At 41.4% G+C, this 27,164-nt stretch overlaps 1 protein-coding gene across 1 annotated transcript; it reads left to right on the plus strand.

The window, feature by feature from the left end:
• Positions 1-253: 253 nt before the first annotated feature.
• Positions 254-25,842, plus strand: LOC145401641 (glutamate receptor ionotropic, delta-2-like). Its single transcript, XM_080273834.1, has 8 exons — positions 254-344; positions 810-1,096; positions 4,429-4,618; positions 7,046-7,224; positions 13,021-13,179; positions 23,086-23,334; positions 25,074-25,241; positions 25,723-25,842. Exons 1-8 carry the CDS (start codon positions 254-256, stop codon positions 25,840-25,842), a joined length of 1,443 nt encoding a protein of 480 aa, XP_080129960.1.
• The last annotated feature ends 1,322 nt before the right edge of the window (positions 25,843-27,164 follow it).

Below are 27,164 nucleotides of genomic sequence, written 5' to 3' on the forward strand. Positions count from 1 at the left end.
AGATATATTATTTCATTTACTGTAAGGTCTTACAATCAGATCAGACAGAGGTTAGTGCATGGCATACCTAACTTTTACGTTCCTTACCACTGTATAACTAAAATTTTCTGCACTTTTCAGCTTTCATACTGTCATGAGATCACCGACTCATTTGGCAGTTGCAGTAACGATTAGTCTTCTTATCGTCGAATTATCAGCAGGGAAGCAACATCTCTCAGCTACTGTGGCTGCGGAGGTGGATACATTTGGAAACATGGAAGCCATCCAGGCATCAACTGTAATGAACCTTCTTGCTGAACAGTACACCCCAAAGTGTCTCAGAGCTGTGATATTGCCTGAAGAAGGTAATAAAACAAACTCTTTGTCAAATAGTGGAACAAACACATCTCCAGAAAATACACGACTTTCCCAACAAGTCAGCCCATATGCAAAATATTCAGTGGAAAACATAGTTATGGACCAGGAAGAAACAGATGTGAAAATTATCCTCACTTGGAAAGTTTCTCACCAAAATCATGAAACACTGAAATACATAAAGAAATATACAGCAAGAGTGATTCCGTATTCCTGCATAACGTACGTGATGCCAGAACCACCCGACTCCCAACTGCTGCTTTTATTAACAGACGCTTCCTCCAACAAGCTAACACAATACTTCCTCGTCCAAGCCAAAAACACCACTGGGGCTGAACACTTCCTCCTGGATCAACGCCTGGGGAAGGAACAAAACATGGCAGCCATCATCCCACATACGAATCAAAACAGTACCTACTGGCGTGTCTTAATCCGCCAGCTCTGGCACCCTTCAGGCTCCCCGAAAGTTTTCAATGTAAACAAATGGTCTAGTGCCACGGGCCTTGCAAACAGCAATGACATATTCCCAGATCAGACGGCTAATTTCCACAGAACCAAACTAATAGTCTCTGCTTTGCAATACAGACCACTTGTGGACTATGAGGTTGTTGAAGGATCCAGGGTGGTGATTCCTAAACCATCCATTGACATCAACACTCTCGATGCAATTGCATATAAACTGAATTTCACCTACGACATCGTCATGCCTGCTGATGGTTTATGGGGTGTTCTCAAAAACGACGTGAGTATTGGGAAGTCTCTCTCTCTCTCTCTCTCTCTCTCTCTCTCTCTGCCCATGATTCTTTTTCATTAATCTTTTTCCGATTACTGTTTTAACGTGAAAACTTTGTTCTCATTAAATTTCAATGTTTAAAGGACTCCATTTCTGTTAACTTTAATATTCCAACATTTTTACCACATTTGGATCAGCATCGCTTCACCAGTAGGGTAAACTGTTGTCTGCACTTTTAATGTTGACTTGCTGTATTATTATGGTGGCCTAATGACAAAAAAAAAGTAGAAATATTGGCTGATTTATATATAATAATTTTATAGCTTTTGTTTTACTCTTCAGTACTTTTACATTTCCTCTCCCACATGAAGGGCCATTTGTGTATACAGTATGTAGGTTTTGAAGAAGGCGTTATGTCACACACAGCATGTAGTCATGTTCAGTGATGCATATATTAAGAAAAATATTGGCAAAACAAGGGCAGCTCACATGGACAAGTTATCTTTCATCCCACGTTGTAGTGTCAGAATAACTGATTATCGTATGAAAGAACATAAGTCAAAAGTGACAGGAGTGGAAATTAGTTATCTTAAAGCAGGACGTGGAGATATACGCCGAGACAGAAAAACAAATGAGGAATTGGTGGAGCACTGTGGTGTAGATGTGGATGTGTTGGAAAATATTAAAAGTACCTTGAGATGGTTTAGCCATGTACAGAAAATGCAGGGGGGAGGGGATTGAAGAGAGGGCTGAGAGATAAGGAATTCAAGATGACTGGGAGGCGACTCGATTGTGGCCACTTCTTACTGGATTATGCGTCTGTGCATGAAAATAATCATACATACTGAGGTGAGTGGGCATTTTAGAATCGTTGAAAATTCGCAAGCCTAAATGTACGGTACCATACATTGCACCATGCGAAGATAGGATGGCAGTTTAGAAGGTATTTTGGTAACTAGTTAGCACAAAACATTTCTGTATTCATTTCACCTTTGAGGAAGAGGACAACATTTCGAAATGCGTTAGGTATCGTACCACCGTTTTTGTCGGGTAACCTTGTGTGTGTGTGTGTGTGTGTTCTTACCCTGCCTAATTGTACGAGTCAAGCTCATACTGTCCCAAGTATTAAACCATTTTTATCATATCCTTAAATATTTGAATAGTTTTGGCACACAATTTCTTTCGGTAGTGCATTCCACTGATCAATTGCCCTATTTGGGAAACAATTTCCTTACATCTTTATCGCCTTTCGTTTTATGTAGTTTTTTGCAGTATCCTCTTGCTTATGCTTCCCCATAGGTTATATATTCATTTATGTCTATTTTCTATTTTCCCGAGATGCATTTATACTGTATATCATAATCATGTCTCCTTTTCTACTTCACTCCTGTAGTGTTGGTAGATTCAGTTTTTCTAGTCTTTCTTCGTAGCTTAGATCCCTTAAGCTTGTTACCCATCTTGTAGCTGCCCTTTGTACTTTTTCGATCTTATCTGTCAGAAATTTTATTACAAGTCGGTATCCTCTCTCGGCACCAAAAATTTGTCCTTAAGTAAATTCACATGTCTCTTAGGAGGATTAGCTGTAACAGATACTCCAACTCACCCACTTATTTTTCTCCTATCTCCTATCTCCTAGCTAATTCCCCATAGAATTGACCAATTCGTAAAGGTTACTTTGCTAGAAAGAGTCGGACAGCAGATGATGACGAGCCTGGTGTTTAGGTCAGTTGCTTGGGCTGTCAAGCGTCCTTGAGGTGCGCATTTACAGCGTGCTAATTCAACGACTTTTAGGAGCAGAGTCACTAACGTGGCAAGACTCTAATTCCACAAAGAATTGTAGAGGTGCCAACTATTAATTAATTAAAATACTAAATACAGTTAGATTACATCATTATATATACAGGGCAAATCTAACTAATTACTCTTAGTTTTAATTAAACTAAAGCCAAACCAGATATTCCCTTTATCTATGTAATATGTTAAACCTACATCTGCTTTTTATCTGAGGGCCTTTTCATCCTCAGGACACGTCATCTAATGTGCAGACGCAGTTTAGGTCAGTAGAACTTTCCAAGTAATTATATGTGTTTAAAATATAGTTGTCCACGAGGGTTAGACGCAGTAGCATTTAATTTATTAATAATAAGAATCATTAAAGAGAACGTAATTTCTGGGTTATAAAAAACGCTTGAATAGGTATTAACGATCTCAGGTTTTTCTCTGCTCTCTAACCAGGGACGACTATTTTAAAAAGTAAAGAGCGTAACTGCTCTGGGGGAAAATGTTTCCCACAATGTGTTTCTTGAGATGAGGATTCCAGACTACTGATGCATACTCCAGGGTTGGTCCAATGAATGATGTTATTGTCTTTCTCAGCATGTCTTCATTTATATACTGTATGTGAATGCTATTCTCATACTAGCAAGCAGTGTATACATGTTACGTACCTTCTCACTGATGAGGTCAGCAGGAGATAGTCTATTACTGATAATCACTCCCAGGTCCTTTTCCCTTTATGATATGTGTAGGGCTGAACTTCCTAACTTATAATCCTAATCTGGTCTTTTTTTCACTTCCACCAAGTTTAATTACATGACACTTGTCCACATTAAATTCCATTTGCCAATTATTGCTCCATTCATGAAGCTTATTTAATTCCTCTTGCAGCTCTTTGCAAGAATCTGTTAATAATTTTCCTTTGTATTTTTGCATCATCTGCAAACATATTTTGATAGCTTCCATTTCCAGTGTTACTGCCTGTATCATTTATATATACTAAAAACATAATTGGTGCCAGCACTGAGTCCTGTGGAACTCAGCTGGTCACTTCCCTCCGTATTGAGTAATTTCCCCGTAATACTGTTCTCATTTCCCTTTTTCTGAGAAAATCCTGCATCCAACAGTACAGGTTGCCTTGGATACCTCCTTGATGGTACAGTTTTCATAAAAGTCTTTGGTGCAGTATTCTGTCAGATGCTTTCTTGAAATCTAAACAGATACTGTCCATTCATCCCTCTCTTTTCTGTAATGTTTCTGTAACTCTATCATATATATATATACCTAGGCTGCTTCCCCCAAGGAAATAGAGGTAGCTGAGAAAGGACGACACACTCCCAATTTACTCATCCACTCAAATACATTCATTTGCATCTTAGCTCCAAGGGAAAAAGGGACAGATCCTCACTGCTCCACACTGCACAAGGGTCAACTGCACAGTGCAATCAGTGACATCCGCAGCAGGGCCCAACAGCAGAGCTGAACAATATGGCAGTTTGAGCCAAGTTAAAAATAAAGAAAATTTATAGGTCCCATCGTTCTCTACCTGTCTCGTCCATTCCCAGGGCCACTGGACTGGAATAATGGGTGACGTTCAGTTCGGGCGAGCAAACTTCTCCTTAGCCTTGGCCCTAACCCAGGAGCGAGCCAATTCACTGGATCCTACCAAGATGTACATCATGGATGCCCTCAGCTTCATCACGGCCAAGAGTCCCCTGAGTGCGCCCTGGCAGAAGCTCATCACTCCTTTCCAACGTGAGTTAAAGTAGGATGGTCCAACATAACGAATATGGTGAGTTGTGCCACGACTCGTATTTCTTCTGGAATTCACTGCCTCGCCAGCTAATTCATCCTCTGTCCCCCTCCATCCTTAAAACTCAGCAGCAAGCCTTAAAGAACTTTGGTGCTCTCCTTGTCAGTCAAGTGAGTCAGAGTAAGTAGCTCAACCTCAACATGAGACAAAATCAGTGTTTCCAAAGTGAGTCAGACTAGGCCATTTCAACCCAATGACAGAATACGTCAAGATAGGTAATTCTTGTGTAAGTCACAGGAGGAATTATCCAGCACATCAGTGTAAGATTTTCTAGTGTAACTCAATACATGAAATTCCAATCTACGTCAGTGTCAGATTTCCAACATAAGTCATTGTAGGAAAATTTAACGTTAATGCAGTGTACGATATTTAACCCGCCCCTTCCCATCGACGTATGGATACGTTGCAACATTTTGCATTTGCCAGTCCCAATGACGTACTGGTATGTTGCGCAATTGCAAGGTTCATAATTTGCACAATTTTCAATATTCACGCATGATTTTTCGTACGTATACGTGGGACACCTTCCTCTATTCCTCTACAAGATGCCAAGCAGGGACAATGCCTTACACTGCATAACCTCCTCCCCTCCTGCACGCCATTGTCTCGGCAATTCACCTGTTACCAGTGACCTGGCCAATAAAGACATTCAGGGCCAAAGTGATTCCCCAATCGATGACAATGTGGAGGACAAAGTTTACATAGCATTAGAAGAAGAAACAGTCAGAAATGATGGTCAGGTAATGTGGCAAAAAAAGGTCAGGTATGGTGATGAGTTGGTGAGTGAAACAATGCTTATAATGCCTACATTACAGTTTGAAAACCAATATATTCTCGTACTACATATAAATTCGTACCAAGTAAATAAATACCGTTTATGAGTGGTGTGAAATAGTTACCCTCCCATAGAACTCGTTTTCTTTGGTGCCAGCCTGTTAGAAAACCCAGTAAGGTAAGGAGGTACTGCTACCTGGATCAAGTATTTTAAACCTCAGGTGAGCGATTTCTCTATGAATTTTCGATGTTTCTCACCAAAAGCAAAGGTTTTAGCCAAAAAAAAAATATTTCGAATATACCTCGGGATTGGGGGGTGTCGGAGGTGCAAAATAGCTCGGGACGTGACGGGTTAAGTTCTTGAATGCAATCCCAACACAAATCAGTGTAGGAAGTGCTAGCGTAAGTCAGTGTAGAACTTGCAATGTTAAGCCTGTGTAGGAAACACCCACTTGAAATCCCTGAAGGAAATTCCAGCGTGAATCAGAGTGGGAAATTTATATTCCAAGGTGAGTCAAAGTTAAAAATTTCCATCATAAGATTAAAGTGAACCGAAGTTGGCGATTCCAAAGTGAATCACAATATTCCTACATGAGTCAAGTAGCTGCAGTTGACAAAAAAAAAATAAATAAATAAAAATAATCAAACACCATCAAAAATATGAATCAGTTGTATACAGTGTCAATATTGATGAATGTATACATTTTCAGCATGAGTTAAAATGTGCCATACAGACAATAATAGCCAAGTTCATAATAATATTGCCCTTCATCGAGGTGTAGGAGCCTGAGGGTAGGCCACTATTTTCCGTTCCCCCCAAATTAAGGGTGATTCACCACCCTGGTTCCAGTGGTGATGGTACATGGCCACAAAACTTTCAGCCTGCTCCTTATCTTTTGGTCACACACTCACAAATCCTATCCAGCCATCTTTGTCTTGATCTCTCACGCATGAGTACCATGAAAGATCAAGACGAAGATGGATGGATTTAATAAGCAGATGTTTGAAGAAGAATGGTCTGGTGGTTGTGCATACAAAACAAGTCGCAAAGATATTCCTCGCAGAGATAAAGTCAGCGCAACAAATATCCATAGTGGCCGCTAAGTTGCATTTTATTATTTCCTGTACAAACAGAATATGTCCCAGAAAATCTTCCTGTGCCACATTATATTAGTACCTTTACATGAAGTAATTTCAGTTACTTCCTGTACTGCAGATTAACTCGATGTACTTGAAGTGCAGTGGATGTGTGAATGTGAGGGAATGTACAAGGGATGAAGAGATTTTTACAGCAATTTATCTTTGTATATCAGTTCTTTATTGCATATTAACTTATCAAACTAGTATTGGAATGAACGTATGAGTGTGTGGGACAGTGTCAATCTGCAATGGGGTTCTGCTCTATCAGTTTTCTGCTGCATTCAGACCACCATAGTCTTCATCATTTACATAGTACATCCTATTACACATTCCTTACAGTCAAGGCATGGGTGGATGTGGTTGTTTTGTGTGATTGTTCAGTTTAAAGTTTGTCACTCTATTGTTATTTTTGGTTAAGTTATATACACCAGCTTCTCTTAACACTTCCCTTTCAGTGAAGGTGTGGGTGTGTGTGGTGGTGTCTGTGTGTTGTGGGGTTCTGCTGTACCATGTCGTCTGCCACATTCAAGCCACCATCTCCCCCCGCCTCCTGGATTCCCAGGCCTTCATGAACATCGTGGCTTCCTTCCTCAGCCAGTCCCTCTATGACTACCTCTGGCTGTCGGCGGGAAGGGTGAGGATAAGTCTCACTACGTTTTCATTATTCAGTGCTTTTATTTTGCATTTGCCATTACTTAGGATGTAATAATACACACACACACACACACACACACACAGGTACCAGAAGAGGTAGCATGTCACGTCACCTTGCTCCGTGCTGGCCACCCTTGGCCACAACTGGCCACACCTAAATACAGTAGTATCTTTGTATGAGTCAAGCTCTGCACTAGGTTAAACCAAATGATGTTCTAATTCTGTTAGGCAAGTTAAAGCAAAGGTGTTGTCCAAATAATAGAATACATCCAATTTGTGCAAGAATCCGCAGATACAACGCATCATCAGCCGGGTGTCATCTGTATCCAGGCAGGTAGCAGGGAGATGCAAACTTGTAGGTAAAAATTACCACAAGATGAGCACCATCTTTAGTAAAGTGAACATGGAAGGAGTTAAGAAAAGGAATGAAGGTAGAAAACAGGACGATGATTTCTACCCAAAACTGGTTGATATGGAAACATACAACAAATTAGCAGAGAAAGTGAATAAACTGGAGAAAACTTTTAAAAGTGAAATAGATGAAATTAAAAAGCAATTACGTGTGCAGAAGGAATAAAATGAAAAAGTAGTAAAGGAACTAAACAAAAAGGACGTAACAATAGATGAGCTGTAAGTTAAGGTAGGTTCACTTAGAAGGAAGACTAGTGAAATGGCAAGTACAGTTGTCAACCATGAGAATACTATGGAGTAGTTCAGAAATGATATGGAGAAAATTAGGCAAGCAAGCAGTCTGATAGACCAAAACGGTGATACTGAAGAGAAGATAACCCAGGTGAACGACAGAATGAGAAGTTGCAAAGATGAGGTAGAAACTATGTATGCTGAAATGGTGAAAGTAAGGAAAGAATTAGAAACAAAAGTCGTAGAAAATACATTAGAAAGGAAGTGTAAGAAATCATTAAAAAAAACAACAACAACAACAAAAATCTGGTCAAAGATTCAGCAGATATCAGCAAATCTATAGTAATCACTGGTATAGATGAAGTAAGAAAACTTCGAGAGACAAAAAGAAGATGGCAAATATAAGGAACATATTGAACCAAACATCAGAGGGAATCTGTGATAAAGACACAGAGGAACACAGAAGGCTAGGAAAATATGAGAGAAATAAGTCAAGGCATTTGCAAGTAACCTTCCAGGGTGTGAACACTGTGGAGGAAATACTAAAAGATGCAAACAAACTCATGGAAAAGAGGAATCTAAAACAATATGGATTAAAAAAATGCCTAACTAAAGAGAAATTCGGAATACCAAAGGAGAAGAGGGAGGAAGCAAAAACAAAGAAAGAGGAAAGATCAGAGGAAGACAACAGTAATTTTTTTTTCCAAAGTAATTGGATTGCGGGTACGAAAGTGGTTTATAACCAACAGGGAATAAAGAGAAGGAAGGTAGTAGACTCAAGCTATGGCAAGTATGTATACAAGATGATTAAGTTGATGTACTCAAATGTAGATGAAATGGTGTCTAAATTATTAGAGATGAAAGACTATACCAAAGAAATGAAACCACATATTATTTGCCTAACTGAAACAAAAATAACCCCAAAGATATCAAAAATACCCTAATTTTAGAGGAATAAAAATACATGGAGAAGTGACAAAAATTTAAGAAAAGAAGGAGGAAATATAATGTTAACAAAAAAAAATCTACACGTCAAAGAAACAGAACTTGATATACCCTCACAAGTAGAACTGATTGCATTTGAGATTAATACATCTGAAGGGAAAATAAATGTGGCAAAATTATACATGCCACCCTAAACAAACACTTGGGAAAGAGGCAAATATGAAGACCTGGCAGAAAGCACAATTCAGAGTTTAAGAACATTGCTACATAGAATGGAAGAGGAATATAAAAATTATATTAACTGGGGATTTCAATACAAATAAACTGGAATACTTTAGATAGAAGAAGCCATGAAAGCTGTTGGGATCAAAAGCTCCTGAATCTTGTGCAGTTTTGCTAACACAGCATGTAAAGGAAAACACCAGAAAAAGAGGACTTAATGATCCATGAGTACTAGATCTTATATTTACTAGGCAAGAAAATGAAACTGACAATATACTGTATCACTCTCCATTCGGGAAAAGCGACCATGCAGTATGAAATTACAACTTCGAGATTGCATATGACATAGTTAACAGTGATGAGAGTTATAAAAAGAGTCTAACTACAAAAAGAGCAACTGCCATGACCTGAAGAAGTATTTCATAGAAATAGATTGGGAAAAGGAGCTTAAAGCACAAGATTTAAACACTTTATATTGAAAATTCTGTGATTTGTATGAAATAGGAGTCCAAAATTCTCAGCACAAAGAACAGAAATGAAAATAAATGGTTTAGTACAGAATGTAAAAAATCAAGAGAAAAAAAGAGATTTGCTGTTTAATAGATACGGAAGACACAATAGTGAGAGGGTATGTAAGAACTATAAACAGGCGTAAAATGATTATACTGTACAAGGATAACAAGGGAAGCTCAAAGACAGTTTGAGGAAGACATAAATAAAAGTAGTGATCAACCTAAGCTATTATAAAGTTACATCCGAAGCAAAACCAAATTTAAAGACGAAATACAGTCCGTTACGGACGAGGGGATCATCCATACACAAGAGAAAGATATTTGTGAAGCACTAAAAAATTTCCAATCAGTTTTTACAGAAGAAAATAATTTTGAAAGTGATGATATGGAAAATGCATGCCCACACATATTACAAAATATACTAATATCTGAGAAAGAAGTACAGGAAGGATTAAGTAAATTAGACAAAGGAAAAGGATATGGTCCTGACGAAGTTTCAGGTTGGGTGTTACATGGATGTCCAGAAGAGTTAAGCAGACCATTATATTTAATATTCAAGGAATCCTTACGTCAAGGCAAACTACCTGGTATTTGGAAGAAAGCAAACATTATTCTCCTATTCAAGAAAGAGAATAGACAGAATCCACTCAGCTACCGACTAGTATCACTGACCAGTGTTGTAAGATACTATAAAAGCTGATAAGAAAAGTATGGATAAACCATCTAGGAGAACACAATATGATAACAGAAAGGCAGTTCGGTTTTAGAAAGGGAAAATCACGTGCTACTAATCTATTTACTATGATTGAGTTACAGAAACATTACAGAAGAGAGAAGGATGACTGGACAGTATGTATTTAGCTTTCAAGACAGCATTTGAAAGAGTACTGCACCAAAGACTTTTATGGAAACTGTACCATCAAGCAGATATCCAAGGCAAACTGTACTGTTGGATGCAAGATTTTCTCAGAAAAGGGGAAATGAGAACAGTACTAAAGGAAATTACTCATCATGGAGGGAAGTGATGAGCTGAGTTCCACCGGCCTCAGTGCTGGCACCAATTATGTTTTTAGTGTATATAAATGACAGACAGTAACACTGGAAATGGAAGCTCTCTAAATATGTTTGCTGATGATGCAAAAATACAAAGAAAAACTACTAACAGATTCTTGCAGAGAGCTACAAGAAGAATTAAATAACATCATAAATGGAGCAATAAATTGCAAACGGAATTTAATGTGGACAAGTGTCATGTAATTAAGTTTGGTAAAAGTGGGAAAAGATCAGATTAGGATTATAATTTAGGAAGTTCAACCCTACACACATCAGAAAGGGAAAAGGACCAGGGAGTGATTATCAATAACAGAATATCTCCTGCTTACCACATCAGTGAGAAAGTATGTAACATTGATACACTGCTTGCTAATTTGAGAATAACATTCACATACATAAATGAAGACATGCTGAGAAAGATAATAACATCATTCATCAGACCAATCCTGGAGTATGCATCAGTAATCTGGAATCTTCATCTCAAAAAACACATTGATAAGACTGAAAAAGTACAAAGGGCAGCCATAAGATGGGTAGTATGCTTAAGGGATCTAAGCTACGAAGAAAGACTTGAAAAACATAATCTACCAACACTGCAGGAGAGAAGGAAAAGAGGAGACATGATTATGGTATGTAAGTGCATCTCAGGGAAAGAGAAAGTAGACATACATGAATATAAAACAAATGGGGAAGCATCAACAAGAGGACACTGCAAAAAACTACAAAAAAAGAGAGATGATAAAGACGTAAGGAAATTCAGTTTCCCAAATAGGGCAATTGATTAGTGAAATACACTACCGAGTGAAATAGTGTGTCAAAACTATTCATGAATTTAAGGATATGATAAAAATGGTTTAATACACCGAACAGTACGAGCTTGACTCATTCCTGTAAAGATACAATTAGGTAAGAACAACTAGGTAAGAACACACATCAAAGGCCCAGTATAATCTCAAATGTCACTTCAGAAATTGGGGCCACACCCGGGTGCTAATGTGCTTATCAGTGTAATCGATTTTTAAATTTAAAAAATAGATTAGACACTGTTTCGCTAATGCTTCATTAAAACTAACATTTGTGACAGTTTGGAAATACTATGCTGATATTTGATTGCATAATCTATTACAGTTGCATCAGTCGTAGCAAGGGTATTAATGCGCGTCTCCACCGAGGCAACATTTCGGCAACATGTGGCATACTACATTGTCGCATAGTACAAGTGTGTTCCAACCAGTTCAACACAAGGCAACATGTAGCATATGACTGGGTGGCATGCAACAGGTGGCAACAAGTTGCCCGTAGAACGTGACGCATGCGACAAGATCTAGCCTGTTGCCTAGTGTTGCCGGCCTTCCCACCAGTCGCGGGAAGGATTCAATGTTGAAAGCAACAAGATGAATTGGCCTCAAGAAAAAAACGAAGAATTTATAGAAGAATATAGAAAACTTGTTCTATGGGATATACGCTTGGAACAATACAGGAATAACCAGGCTAAACTAGATGCATTGTGGGGATTAGCCAAGAACACTCTCTCTCTCTCTCTCCTTTTATCTTGTCGCTTCTCCTCTCACTTCCCTACTTCTCTTCTCTCCATTCCCCCCCCTCTCTCTCTCTCTCTCTCTCTCTCTCTCTCTCTCCGCCAGTCCTAATACTGTGCCAACACTAGAAAATCTTTCATCTGTTACATTATTCTCTCTATCCTGTCTCTTGTTAAGCTAAGGTACCAGAAAATTTTTGCATTCGTGCCTTCTTGACGGCGGGCATAAAGCACTCGTCTTTCTATACATTCACACCTTTTTATAAGTTATTCGGAAGTGTGTGTGTGTGTGTGTGTGTGTGTGTGTGTGTGTGTGTGTGTCTTTGTGTTATACACGGTATCTGCTTGTATGATTTTTTGTTAAGCTCTGTCTATCTACATATCTGTCTCTGTCTGTTACATCGTGTTGACAACTGGCTCAGTTTTTGTTGAACCGGTGGAAATGGTTTTGTGGTATTCAACATAAACATTGGCATGTAGCATGCTACATGAAACAACAGTGTTGACTTGTCACAGTCAACATGTCTCATGGTTGAATGCCGCATTCAACATACATGTTGAAAACCAGGCAAGTTGCTTGCTACATGTTGCCGGTGTTGCCCCGGTGAAATCGCTCCTTTACAAACACCAGTGCCGAGTCTCGCAGATTTATATAACACTACCATTATATTATGTTTTTCATTTAAAAACTCGTGATGTCGCGATATTCACTCAGGACGGTCCTCATCTAATTTCATTTTTATACACTGATTTGGTGGCATGTAAAAGTGCAAGAAAATAAATACAAAAAAAAAAAATGAAAGGTAATGAAGACTAGTAATAGCATCACACTGAAAGAAGTGTAGCAGCTGCCATCTATCCCCAGGTGTTTCTCGGGTTCTGGTTCCTGTACGCCTTCTTGGTGACGACCCACTACAAGACCTCCCTCACCAGCAATTTAGCAGTGCCCTTCATTCCCCCACCGCTAGACACACTCCAGCAGCTCCTTGGGTCCAACCTGAAGTATGGTGTGATTGACATTAAGGTAGGTATTCACCAAACGGACCAGGGCTTGAAATGGTTTATTATTTTATCCTATTTCAGTAATTATAATATCCTACAAGCAGGCATTCAGTTAATGTAATTTGGCACAAACGTGATTTTTTAGATAGTCAGCATTGCCAAGCAACAAAAACACAGGAGAGAAAGTAACTCATCTCCAGTTTCATCGAAGGCCGGGATCTCAGTGCAATATGTGTGTGTGTGTGTGTGTGTGTGTGTGTGTGAGAGAGAGAGAGAGAGAGAGAGAGAGTACAGAGTACTCAAAAAGTAACTGGACAGTAAAACAAACACATTTGCTTTCTTAATTATCTCAAGGCAACACAAATCCTATTTTTTTTTTTTTAGATAACAGAACAGAAGAAAGAAAAACAAATGAAAGAAAAAATAATAATCCATACACCAGATTACTGGCGTCCTCCATTCATAAAAAATCTGTAATAGTTGGACTTGAACAGCTGTAGGTTGAAGTTTGAGGGGAAACAACTCCTGGGAAACGAGTTCCAGAGAGATGCAGTTCGGGGAATAAAAGAACACAGATAGGCAGAAGTTCAGCAATATGGCAATGTTGTAGTGTTTAGTTATGGGTATATTGTACTAGGGCTACACCAAGGCAAATGGTAAGGATAAACACACATGTGATGGAAAGAAACAGACAGGGTAGTGATTATTGACTTAGAGCAATACAGTGTTATTACATGACTTCAATTAGTACAAGGTAATTACATTTACAGCATGTGTAGATCAATTGTTTAGATAGATAGTTACAGACTAAAATATGAGCAATGAATTTAGTGAGGAGCGGGAGTGCTGAGCTGATGTGTTTACGTTTATTGTATATGTAAAGTCATACCGCATGTCCAGATTTACCAGGAGAGATGGAGAGCGGGCAGGGAGTTAGCCAGGTGAAGTTGAGAGGGAGAAAAAGGGGCGCGGGATAGGTAGCCCACTCAGTTTTAAACCCCTTAACCCGTCACGTCCCGACCGATTTCGCACCTCTGATACCACCCAGTCCTGAACTATTTTGGAAGAAAAAATTTTTATGCTAAAACCTCCGCTTTTGGCGAGAAACATCGATAATTCATAGAGAAATCGCTCACCTGAGGTTTAAAATACTCGATACAGGTAGCAGTACCTCCTTACCTTACTGGGTTTTCTATCAGGTAGGCTCCAAAGAAAACGAGTTCTATGGGAGGCTAACTATTTCACACCATTAATAAATGGTATTTATTTATTTATTTGGTACGAATTTATATGTAGTACGAGAGTATATTGGTTTTTAAACAGTAATATAGGCACTATAAGCATTGTTTCACTCACTAACTCATCAACATACCTGACCTTTTTTGACAACATTACCTGATTATCATTTCTGACTGTTTCTTCCTCTAATGCTATGTAAACTTTGTCCTGCACATTGTCATCGATTGGGGAATCACTCTGGCCCTGAATGTCTTTATTGGCCAGGTCACTGGTAACAGGTGAATTGCCGAGACAATGGCATGCGGGGGGGGGGAGTTATGCAGTGTAATGCATTGTCCCTGCCTGGCATCTTGTAGAGGAATAGAGGAAGGTGTCCCGTGTATATGTACCAAGAATCACACGTGAAAATTGAGAATAGTGCAAATTATGAACCTTGCAATTGCATGATGTACCAGTACGTCGACGGGACTAGCTGTGACAAAACGTTACGACATACCCATACGTCGATGGGATGCCTCGGGTTAATGAGGTAGGTGGAGCACAGGTATGCCTAGGTCATCTGAATAGGCGAATTTGATTGGTTTAGGCACCCCTACTGGTGAGTAGGAATGAGAGATCAAATATTATTGGTAGAGGCACTAGTACAGGTGAGGAGGGATGGGAAATTGAATGTTATTGGTAGCAGCACTAGTACAGATGAGGAGGAATGAGAAATTGAATACTATTGGTAGCAGCACGAGTAACCATGCTAAATAAGAGAACAAAGTGGGGAAAAACCACGAGGGACCACCAGGAAGGAAACCACGTGTGTAGGTGAAATGCGAGGTACAATATGAATATAACTTTGTGGTGTAATATACGCCACAGCACTCCCCCGCTCCCTCCCTCCATTTTATGGCAAACAAACAAAAAATTATTATTAGGGCACGAGGTACAAAATATATATACAGTTTTCAAAGTGAGTGAACATTTGAAAGTGATCTGAATGCAGTAATCACAAATAGCAGTTGTGATAGACAGGAGAATTCCTAATGATAAGTCCCTTGCATGGTTATTTGTGATGAAGTAAGGTATTAAATGGGGCACATGCCTGTAAACTAAGAAATAGTACCTGGGCATAACTTTCTGTAGGAGAATTTGACTGGTGCTTAGCCATTATGCTCAAATGAATGAGAGAGTTATGCCCGCCTTTACAATTGAGTCATTGTAGGAAGGAGAAGACAAAAAAAAAAATTGTACAATACGAATGAAACATAGGTGTGTGACGACATGGAGTGTCTTCAGTTTTTGGTATCAGATTATGATGGAGTGTAAAATTGTGGTGGTTAGATGAGACAGCCTGATTGTGTGTAGGTAAATGTGGTAGTTTGTAGGGTTGTGGTGAGTGGTGGAGGGGTTACGGGAATGATGGGTGTTGAGGGATGAGGGTTATTGACTGGGGGAGGGGTGGGGACTGGGGGGGAAAGAGTGTGGGATAGGATCGCCTGAGGTTGACGGAGAGGGTGTATTAGGGGTAAGAACTGGGTAAGCAGTGGGAGCTGGAGTAAGGTGGGAGGTAGGATCACCTGAGGTTGACGAAGAGGGTGGATTAGGTGTAAGAACTGGGTGAGGTGTGGGGACTGGGGGAGTAAGGTGAGAGGTATGATCATGTGAGGTTGACGGAGAGGGTGGGTTGGTGGTTGTAAGGTGAGTGCTTGAGGTAGGGTTTGTGGATGGTAGTGTGGGTGGTTGTGAGGGAGTGTTTGCATCAGTGGTAGTGGTTTGCTGTACTGTATGATGACTGAGTCGGTGTGTGGGGATGAAAGGGAGTGGAGGGTACGAACTGACAAAGGGGATGGGAAGTGTGTGTGTGTGAGTGGTGGTCTGGCAAGGTTGGGAGATGATGTGTGCAGTGTTGGCTGTGAGTGGGTTTGTGGTGTGGCCGGTTTGACTCTGAAGAGATTGTGGATGATTTCCTGTGTTTGTATATTGTGACTGTTTCGTTTGAGTTTGTGATCACAGGGTATGGGCCTTTGTATGGGGTTTGGAGTGGTGTAGTGCACTGACCCCTCCTCATGAAGACCTGTTCGGCGTCTAGTAGGGACTGGGGGAAGAACGGCGTATGGTGCTGGCAAGAACGAGGAGGGATTGGTTTTAGTGCCTGCATTGCCTGCTGCAGCTCTGGGAGGAAAACCAGGGCTGGCGTGCCTGGTTGCAGGGCAAACTGCCCCGGCAGCCTCAAGTCTTCCCCATACATTAGCTCCGCCGGGGAATTACCAATGTCCTCCTTCTCCGTAACCCTCAAGTTTAGGAGGATGACTGGCAGCACGGCCACTCAATGCACTGGGTGGGGAAGTGCCCTCAGTGCTTCCTTCAGGCGACGGTGGCAGTGCTGAATCATCCCGTTTGCTTGAGGGTGATATGCTGAAGTTCTGTGGCATTTAGCACCCAGGAAGTCCAGTAGGTCTTGCCAGGCCCAAGATTCAAACTGAGGGCCTTGGCCTGTGATGATCACCTGTGGGGCACAAAAACGAGTGACCCAGAATGCCAGGAAGTGATATGCCACACGGTCAGCCGTAACATCCACCATGGGCAATGCCTCGACCCACCTTGTCGCTCTATCAATGCACGTTAAGATATAGTGGTTACCCCTAGATTCAGGCAGGTGGCCGGGGATGTCAATGTGGACCGTGTGGAAGCGTTGAGTTGGTGTGGGCAGCGGTTGAAGTGGTGTCCTGGTGTGGCGATACACCTTTGCTGCTTGACAAGCCATGCACGCTCGGACCCAGTTAGTGGTGTCATGCCTCATACTTGGCCATACTACTAGCCGGCTAAGTAAGCTGTGCGTACCATGGATGCCTGAGTGCACCATCTCATAGTAATGACTAAAGACTTGCCTTCGGAATCATTGGGGAATATAGGGCTGTGCTGTACCGCAGGATATGTCACACCAGAGTTTCCAGGGTGTGCCGGTGATATCGAACTGTTACAGTTGCAGTGAGGTCGCGGACTGCAGCAATGCTTGGAGTTCCTGATTGTCCTTCTGCTCCCAGGCCAAGGCTACATGGTCAAGCGGGGAGTGTCTAGGGCCAACAGCTGAAACTCCCTGGGACAGGGTGTCAAGGCATCCACAGCTGTTTTCAGGTCCCCACTGATATGCTGGATGTTAGTGGAAAACTCTGATATGAAGGCTAGCTGTCTTGCCACCTGAGGAGACCAGTCTTCCCCTTTCTGAGCCATGGCATAAATAAGGGGTTTATGGTCTGTGAGGATGGTGAATTCGCTACCTTCCAGAAGGTGCCTGAAATGTCTGACTGCCTCATATATAGCCAGCAACTCCCTGTCGAAGGCACTGTATTTGCACTGGGCAGGGTTAAGGCGCTGGTTGAAGAATGCGACAGGCACGTTTGTACATGTACATGTGATTTGTTGTTGTAGGACTGCATCCACTGCTTTGGCAGAGGTATCTGTGGTGCATGTCATGGGGGCTTATGGTGATGGGTATGCTAGGCAGGGTGCGGTGGTGATGTGGTTTTTGAGGGTGGTGAAGGCATGGTCTGATTGTGCGATCCACTCAAGAGGTTTGGAGGATGTATTTTTCATCTCCTTCAGATCATTAAGGGGGGCTAGTGTGGGTGCGGTGTTTCTAAGAAACCTATGATAATACCTGACCATCCCCAAGAACTCCCTGAGCCTGTGTGGTGTAGCCGGACGTGGAAAGTCCTTAATGGCGTCCACCTTCTGCTGGAGGGGCGTGATACCTGTGGTTGATACCCTGTGGCCCACGAAATCCAATTCGTCTGCACCGAGGATGCACTTCGCCGGGTGCACACACAGCCCATAGTCCTGCAGGCATTGGAACAGCATTTGGAGATGTGTTTTGTGCTGCTCATGGGAATCAGAAGTGATGAGGATGTCATCGATGTACACCATGATGAAATTTAGCCCCCTGACAACCTGGTCCATTAATCTCTGAAACGTTTGTGCGGCATTTCTGAGGCCGAAATTCATCTTTGTTTATTCAAAAAGGCCAAAGGGGTTGGTTACCACAGTCTTGGGGATGTCCTTCTCCACCACAGGGATTTGGTGGAACGCCCTGACTAGGTCAATCTTGGAAAATACTCAACGGCCATGCAGTATGTGGTGGAAATCCTGGATATGGGGAATGGGGTATCTATCAGGAACTGTCATTGCATTCAGTGCCCTGTAGTCCCCATATGCTCTCCACTCACCTTGCTGTGCCTTAGGAACCATGTGTAGAGGGGATGCCCAACAGCTTGATGAAGGCCGAATGGTGCCCTCATCGATCATTGTCTGAAACTCCTTCTACACTGCCTGATGATGTTCTGGGGGAAGACGTCTGGGACGGGTGAAACAGGGCATCCCGGAAGGGATGATGCAATGCTCTACACCATGGTCTGTGCAGCCGTGGTTGGGAGTCCGAGAGGTCAAGAGGGGAAACTGGCGTAGTATGGAATCATATGAGGACTCTTGATGAAGGTGTGTAATGAGTGGCAGATTACCAACACACCAGGTTACTTGGATGGACGAGTTTGAGGGTCTGTGATATAGATTCTGTCCTCTGGTATCCATTAGCAAGTCATGTGCCTCCAAGAAGTCGACGCCGATAATGGGTTGATTAATGTCTGCAACGAGGAACGGCCAAATAAATGACACTGATTGGGCGAGTGCCACGTTACGGGATTCCGTGCCGTATGTGGCTATGGGGGTGCCATTTGCTGCTGTCAGGTCAAATGTGGGCTGCTGAGCCGTTTTGTGGTTAGAGCTAGGAGGAACTATACTGAATGTGGCTCCAGTGTCAATAAGGTATTTTGTGCCGGAGATGGCATCTTTAACCAATAGCAATTCCCTAGAGCCAGTGGAACGTGGCATGACTTTGGGTGTGCTGATAATGATGGGGCATTTGGTGTGAATGGCGGGAGACACTACTGGGATTGTTTCCCGCCATATGCGTTTCCCGTGAATATGCAGGGTGGTGCACATCGCATAGCTTCCATGCCAAAGCGTTTGTGATAGGTACACAACACGAAATCGTCCCTTGCAGTTTGGGGATTAGCATTACGACCGCGGTTCTCTGGGGGATCTGTTGGAACACGGAGGGGCTGGGGAATGATTTGCAACACTGGGGGTCTGAGTGGTAAAGCCACTATTTTGCTTTCCAGTTTGACTATTCTATTTGTTAAATTTTGTTAATAAGGTACACAACTGACATGGAACCATTCATGTTAACGACACTATTCACTGACACCAGTGTTTCACCAGGGGTAGCACTGGGGGCTATGACAGGAGGAAAAGAAGTGTGTGCACTTACTGGATGGGTAGCATAATGCTGTTGAGTTTCATATAGAGTGCCCGTCCTCTCAGTGAACTCAGCAAGGATGTGCCAGGGCCCAGGGATGCTAGGTGGAGGCGGAAGTGTGGTGGCATGAGCTGGAGGAGTCGGTGTCATAGGAGGTCATCTGATAAGGAGGCCTAAGCTGCCGTGAGAGTGGCTTGAATGTGGGCAAGGAGGGCCGAGGGGCGCTGCTGTTGGGAGCAAATTACATCCAGCTCCATTAAAAGTGCCTGCTTTAATTTGCCCAGGCCCTGCAGCAGACTCTCCTTCAGGGTTTTATATTTGTGCTCTGTAGGTGGTTTCAGTAGTACGTCCTGCACAAAGGCAGATGCTTGAGTTGGGAGACTGTGGACAACTGCTCTGAATTTGTCGTCATCACTAGTATCTTCAGGTCACGCGGCATCAACTTGTGTAAACCACATGTTAATATCATACGTGAATGTAGGAAGTGATAGACGGATGTGTGTTAAGGTATCCATGTTCTTTAAACACTCCAGGAATTCACCATTGTAGTGTTTTAGTTATGGGTATATTGTACTAGGGCTACACCAAGGCAAATGGTAAGGATAGATAAACACACATGTGATGGAAAGAAATAGACAGGGCAGTGATTATTGACTTAGAACAATACAGAGTTATTACATGACTTCAAATAGTACAAGGTAATTACATTTACAGCATGTCTAGATCAATTGTGTAGATAGATAGTTACAGACTAAAATATGAGCAATGAACTTAGTGAGAAGCAGGAGTGCTGAGCTGATGTGTTTACGTGTATTGTATATGTAAAGTCGTACTGCGTGGCCAGATTTATCAGGCGAGATGGAGAGTGGGCAGGTAGTTAGCCAGGTGAAGTTGAGAGGGAAAAAAGGGGGCACAGGCTAGGTCGCCCGCTCGGTTTTAAACCTCTTAATGAGTAGGCAGAGCACAGGTACGCCTAGGTCGTCTGAATAGGTAAATTTGATTGGTTTAGGCACCCCTACCAGCGAGTAGGAATAAAAGATCGAATGTTATTGGTAGCGGCAGTAGTACAGGTGAGGAAGGATGGGAAATTGAATATTATTGGCAGCAGCACTAGTACAGGTGAGGAGGGATGGAAAATTTAATATTATTGGTAGCAGCACTAGTACAGATGGGGAGGAATAAGAAATTGAATACTATTGGTCGCGGCACGAGTAACCATGTGAAATAAGTGAACAAAGTGGGGAAAAACCACGAGGGACCATGCGGAAAGGAAACCACGTGTGTAGGTGAAATGCCAGGTACAATATGAATATAACTTTGTGGTGTATTATACGTCACAGTGTGACATTCCAGTCATGAGTGCTACCAGATGCCCGTGTAGCACAAGGGAAGGAATGGAGATGTGGCACAATGGATGCAACTTCGTCTGAGCATTTGCCGTAAAAGTATCTTGTAAAAAAATGCAAGGAGGCAACAATCCTCTTTACTTGTAGAGAAGGTAGTTTATTTATATAGCAGGAATATAAATAATTCCAACAGCTTTGTTCTGAATTTTGTCTAGTTGTTTTTGTGCAACCTCTCCACATCCATTCCACAAGGGTGAGCAATATTCTAGCTTAGAGCGCACATGACTTTTATAAATTTTAGCTAACTGCTCGTCAGTGAAGAAGTTCCGAACTCGGTACCTTAATCCAAGTTTCTTTGGGACAGTTTCAACAAATGATCTGATATGAGAGGTCCAGCTGAGGGCACCGTTAAGTGAAACACCGAGAATTTCAATAGTTTTGGAGACGGGAATATTAGTAGCACTGAGGGTAATATACGAATCTGGCAATATCTGTCTATTAGTAAATTCTATATTTTTGGCTTTACTGGCATCAAATGAAACAAGGTTTTGTCCCCATTCATTGGTCTTAGATAAGTCTTGGTTTACGGAGATGGCTTCACTGAGTTGAGAGTTAGAGATATGAAACTTTGTATATAAATGGGTGTTAGAGTGTGAATGAACTGTGAAGTGTTGAGTCATCTGCATATGAATGGATGGGATTGAGGGTGACAGATAAGAGATCATTAATATGAACTAGGAATAGGGTTGGCACCAGAACTGATCCTTGTGGCACACCGGCGTTAACTGAGTGGAAATTGGAATATACATCATCAACATTTACTCTTATATTTCTGTTGCTGAGGTATAAGGAAAGCAGAGGAACAGAAGACGTTAGTCCATTGCAAGGGAATTTGGATAGCAGGGAATGGTGCCACACTGTGCCAAAAGCTTTAGAAACATCAAGAGCTACTGCATGAGTTTCTCCATGATGGTCAACTTGATTGATGGATGGTGTGAGTCAGGAGATTGAGTATGTAATGGTGGATCTTTCATGGCAAAAACCATATTCTCTGTCACTAATTAAGTTGTTGAATTCAAGGTGTTTAACTGTGTGATAACAGTTTCAAATATTTTACCAAGAGATGATGTGATAGCTATTGGTCTGTAATCAGAGAGGTCAGAGGAACTTCCTTTCTTTGGAATTGGGGGGATATTATCTTCTTTCCATGAATTAGGAATGAAGAAATACATATGCATAGTCTGAATGATTTAGATAGAACAGAAGCAAGTTCTGGGGAGCACTTTTTCAAAACAGGAGGAATTCCATCTGGGCCTGGAGCTTTGTTGGTTGGTAAATTGTCTAGGATGGATTTTATGTATCTAGTTTGTATTTTAAGTGGAACAATTTCGGCAGAGTCAAGCTCTAGTACGAGGATATTCTGGCTGACTTCCTCAACGGTAGAATTTCTGGCAAATATATTGGCAGGGACATCACTTTACCACGCGGGTCATATTTTGTAATGCTACCATCTGAAGATTTTAGTAGGCGAATGGGTGATGACTTGTTAAAGTTATTATTGAAGGAATTGAGAGTTGACCAGAATATTCTATTGTCAATAGGACTGTTAAGTAGTTTTGATGCTTGGTTTGGAAGAAAGTTTGATTTAGCGAGATTTATTACAGCTTTTGCATGGTTTGTAGCAATTTCAACTTGACAGAGTGATTCAGATGTTTTTTAAGTAATTGTTATAAGCTAATGACTTTTTGACCGTTGCTCTGGCACAATTGCTATCAAACCATTTTGGGGAGTTTCATCTTTTAGTGAATTGTTGACTTGGTATGAATAAAGACGGAAGGCGGAAAGAAGGAGAGGGGCAGCTTTAGCCTATAGTCTTGGGCTACAGTAACAACAGCATCTCCCCTGCACCGTCTTGTTATCATTTATTCTTGTCTCCATCATACCACTGTATTCAGTAGTGTATTAATTGACACCTTACAGTGAATATGATAAAGATAACATAATTATACACAGTTCTAACTTCATCTACTATTCTTACAATCAGGGATCAATACACCACCTCTTCTCCACATCCCACATCCCACTGTACCAAAGGCTTTGGAGGGACATGCATTTCCACAGCGATGAAAACAGCATGCGCATGGTGGTGGAGGGCACATACTCTTATATAAGCTATCGCACCTCCCTCGTGATTCAGATGTTGATGCACAACAGCAACCCCAGAAGAAAGACAGATCTATATGTGGCCACGAAGGAGTTCTTTCCAACTGGATTCGTGTGGTATTTGCCAAAAGTAAGTGAAAGGAGAAGAAATACGAGTCTTATTTAGCATTCTTTTTTAGCTAATGTCCAATTGTTTCTCTGCTGAAACAAAAGACATAGAAACCTGAGATGAAACGCACAGTTATAGGACATAAACTCTACAGCACTGTAAGTATGGAACTAACATACTGTGTAAATAATAAAGAGGTGCGTGTTGCATTTCGATCATCAAATGACAAGGATCATGGGGAGTGAAACGGTACCTAGTTCTGAAAACATGATAATGTTAAGCAAGCTCATGACTGGTAAGGCAGTCAGTGAAGTTATTGCAAGTTAACACTGACAGTTGAGTCGTGTAAAGAACCAATTATATGGTATCATGAAGACAATTTTTCTAATACATTAACTGTTTACTGTACAGCTTCTGTCACCCAGAAGTGAAGATCTGGTTAAATTCCAAATCGTAAATAAGGAGGGAACTCAAAGGTAGGGACCCATGAGTTTCGCAGCTATGAGCAGATAAGCGAAGGGCGGAACACTTAGTATCCCCTCCTCATTAGATACAAGGTGCAGCAACCCTGTGCCCTGGATGGTTAACATCCACTCTCCCAAAGCGAGTGTAGGTGCTAAGGTGTGTGTGTGTGTGTGTGTGTGTGTGTGTGTGTGTGTGTGTGTGTGTGTGAACATAAGAACTCCAAGAGTTTTAATCCGATTTACAAACACATGGAGAAACTTTTCAGTGTCAGACAATGGATCAAAGGTCAAAGTCATAGGGAGAAGTCAGAGTTGCATGAGGCATAGCCATTTTTAATTAAATTTTGTCCAAACGTGGGGGAAGTACTGAGGGTAAGGGAAGAGTGAAAAATTCAATTTCTATAAGAACCAGTCAAAGACTAAGGTTGAAAGGCAAGATCACATTTTGACCAGTTTGCCCGAGTGTGAAGAAAATAACTACAAGAATGTTGATCTCATTTCGACCGAACCAGATGAAAGGGTTAAGGATCAGGGGAGTTGTGTTATTGTTTTGAGAACAATAGGTCAAAGGTCAAGGGTACATGGCAAGGTTAACTTAAACCAAACTTTGAGCAAGGTTTTGGGGAAAGGCAAAGGAACAGAGCTTCCATTATGAGAACACGTTGTCAAAGAGTCAAGGCCACAGGGAAAGGTCAAATGTCAAGGTCACAGGGCAAGGTCAACTCAGTTAGTTTAGAACTGCTTTGGGTCAAATTTCATTACAGGATTAACAATCAGGTAAGAATGAATTAATTCGACTTAGAGAGCAGTCATTCAAAGATAAAGGTCACTAGCAAAGTCAAATGTTTTACCCTTAGGCACATTGGTGGGCACGAGTGTTGTAATCATTGTGTGATCCTTCTTGTTTCTTATGCCTCCTTATTGTCTAACACCTGCAAACTATTAATATGCTTTTATATTTATTAATATTACTTACTATTGCATTGCATGATGGAGTCTGTGTTGGCCGAGAGATGAGAAAAGGAAAGGTTGCTTGATGTGAATGCTTTTTAGAAGGAGGCAGAAGAGTTACGGGATCGTTTCTTAGTTGAGGTTGGTTAAGACTGTGAGGTGGTTTTGACAGCAGCTGGAAGGAAGTGAGGCAGAAAGAAATGGTATTGGAGTTATCATTCAAAATTTTAGGTGTGCATGATTGATCCAGGTGACTTTATGATATACACATTTTAAACTCTGTAAAAGCTCACAGAACCCTAGCATTGGCTTACATCCTTCAGGTTATTTTGCTTTTTGGTTCAGGATGCACCTTATCTGAAGAATTTCAACGCAGTGATATGGCGGTTTGTAGAGGGTGGCTTAAGCAACAAGTGGCTACGTGACCTACACGATGTTTATGTGAAGGAATACCTGGACCAGAAGTCATCACAGGAGCAGGAGGACACAGCCGTTGAGAAGGACACCAGGCTTGTAAGGTTTAGATGTGTGTGTGTGAGAGAGAGAGAGAGAGAGAGAGAGAGAGAAATGATTAATCCCATTGCACCGTAAACTGTTATCTTCATATTTTTCTGCTTACTTCCAGACTATTTTACTCATCTGAGAAAATTTCTTGACAGACATATGTGTGAGTAAAACCATTTTTTTTTTTTTCGTTAAAAACATTTGCGCCAGCTCAGATGGCATTAGATCCACATCCTCTCCTAACATCGGCACTACTTGGCATGGTAATTATCGTGATGTTTCAGAATGGTGACGTACGTCATGTGTATCCGTAAATATTGCAACAATTTTCCCTGTCTCATGGATGAAATCTGGAAATGAATGGCTCTGCTGTTAGGCTAGTGGCTCGGAGTATTGTGTAGCTGTGAACTGATGCCTAAAACAACTGTGTATATTTTGATTGCTTAGTGTTTCCTTTTCTTTACATGGTGTCCCTTCTCTTCTTGTCCAGGTTGTGTTCACCTTGAATCACCTGCAGGGAGCTTTCTTCCTGTTCTTCATCGGCCACGGCTGCGGGCTGTTGCTACTGTTTCTGGAGCTGCTGTTGGCCCCGCACACCTCATCGCCGTGAAAATATTTAATGTATATATAATGCCGTGAATAAAATGAACTTTTTATCGCATTTAATCTGTCCCTCTCTCTCTCTCTCTCTCTCTCTTTAGGCGATTAGATTCAGATATTGAAAACAAGAAAAGTGTTGGCGATAATGTCATTACCTACAATGGGAACTAAAGATAAATAAACAAATGAAATAAATCATTAAATAAATTATAGAGTAACAGAAAAGCTTTTATTACTCCTTGTGCTTGTTTGATTTTCCTTTTCATTCAGGTGACATTTTCTTAAGCTTTCTAATCAGTCTTAGGTGGTTTTAGCTTCAAAGGTGTCCAATTTCTGACAAATACTTCATGGCCTACATACAAGAGAAAACTGAAACGCACCATGACACTTGTGATAACTCTGTTGAAAGATTGTGCAACAGTTTTGGCTGACTTGGATCCCCTTCAGGTATGAATATGGATGGACCACATACCTAATATACATTGAGGAGACAGAGAGGAGGCGGGGGAGGTCTTCCCTAAGTTGAGTACAATCGCCTGGCTATGACAAAATCAGAATCAGAACAGCCATCCACTTGATCAACCCGATCTTGTCATTTTCACTTTGTCTTACCATCACCGGACGATTGTATTCAGCTTAGGTTATAACTGTTGAACTGGAGGGGTGTGATATAGTCTTCAGCGATGGCTTCAGCATCAAGTGGTTTTCTTAAGCTGAATCTAATGGTTTGGAAGGTAAAAAGAGTAAGCTAAAAAAAAAAAATAAGTACTAATACAGCCTGGTCCTTATTTTGTGCTCCACTAGAAACTCACTCGCCAGTATCTTATGTGTTCCAAGGGCGCCTTGATGTGCTGGTGTGAGCCTGGGTGTGGCACTGACATTCGAATGAATGAAAAATACAGGATTGCCACGATAATGCTGACTGAATTGTTCCCGCAACATACAAGAAATCGCCCAGTTAAGTGGAATAGGAGCGCCATACATGAACCACCCTGCATTAACCCTATGACTACTGTGAGTTTCTGTCAGCTTAAGATAACGTCAGTCGTGACCTGAGGTTAATATGGAGTTCCTTATTCATGGCCACAGGTAATTGCAATACTTTTTAACATACTACAGTTCAACCACTATCTTGGCGAAGATTTTCGTCTTCTCACAGCCTATTTACCAAAGCTCAGTGGCAGAATCAGTCAACACTACACATCTACCCCCTTCCCTCAATGCTTCTTAATGGCAGCCACTATATTCTGGTGCTAAACTAAGGCTTCATCCAAGTCCACCAATTCCTAGTCTCTCTTATGCTCAACAAAATGGCCTGGCAGTTACGCCGAC

This window comes from Coenobita brevimanus, chromosome 56 (assembly GCF_032717465.1).
Source record: "Coenobita brevimanus isolate Jiangsu-jjx chromosome 56, ASM3271746v2, whole genome shotgun sequence".
NCBI lineage: Eukaryota > Metazoa > Arthropoda > Malacostraca > Decapoda > Coenobitidae > Coenobita > Coenobita brevimanus.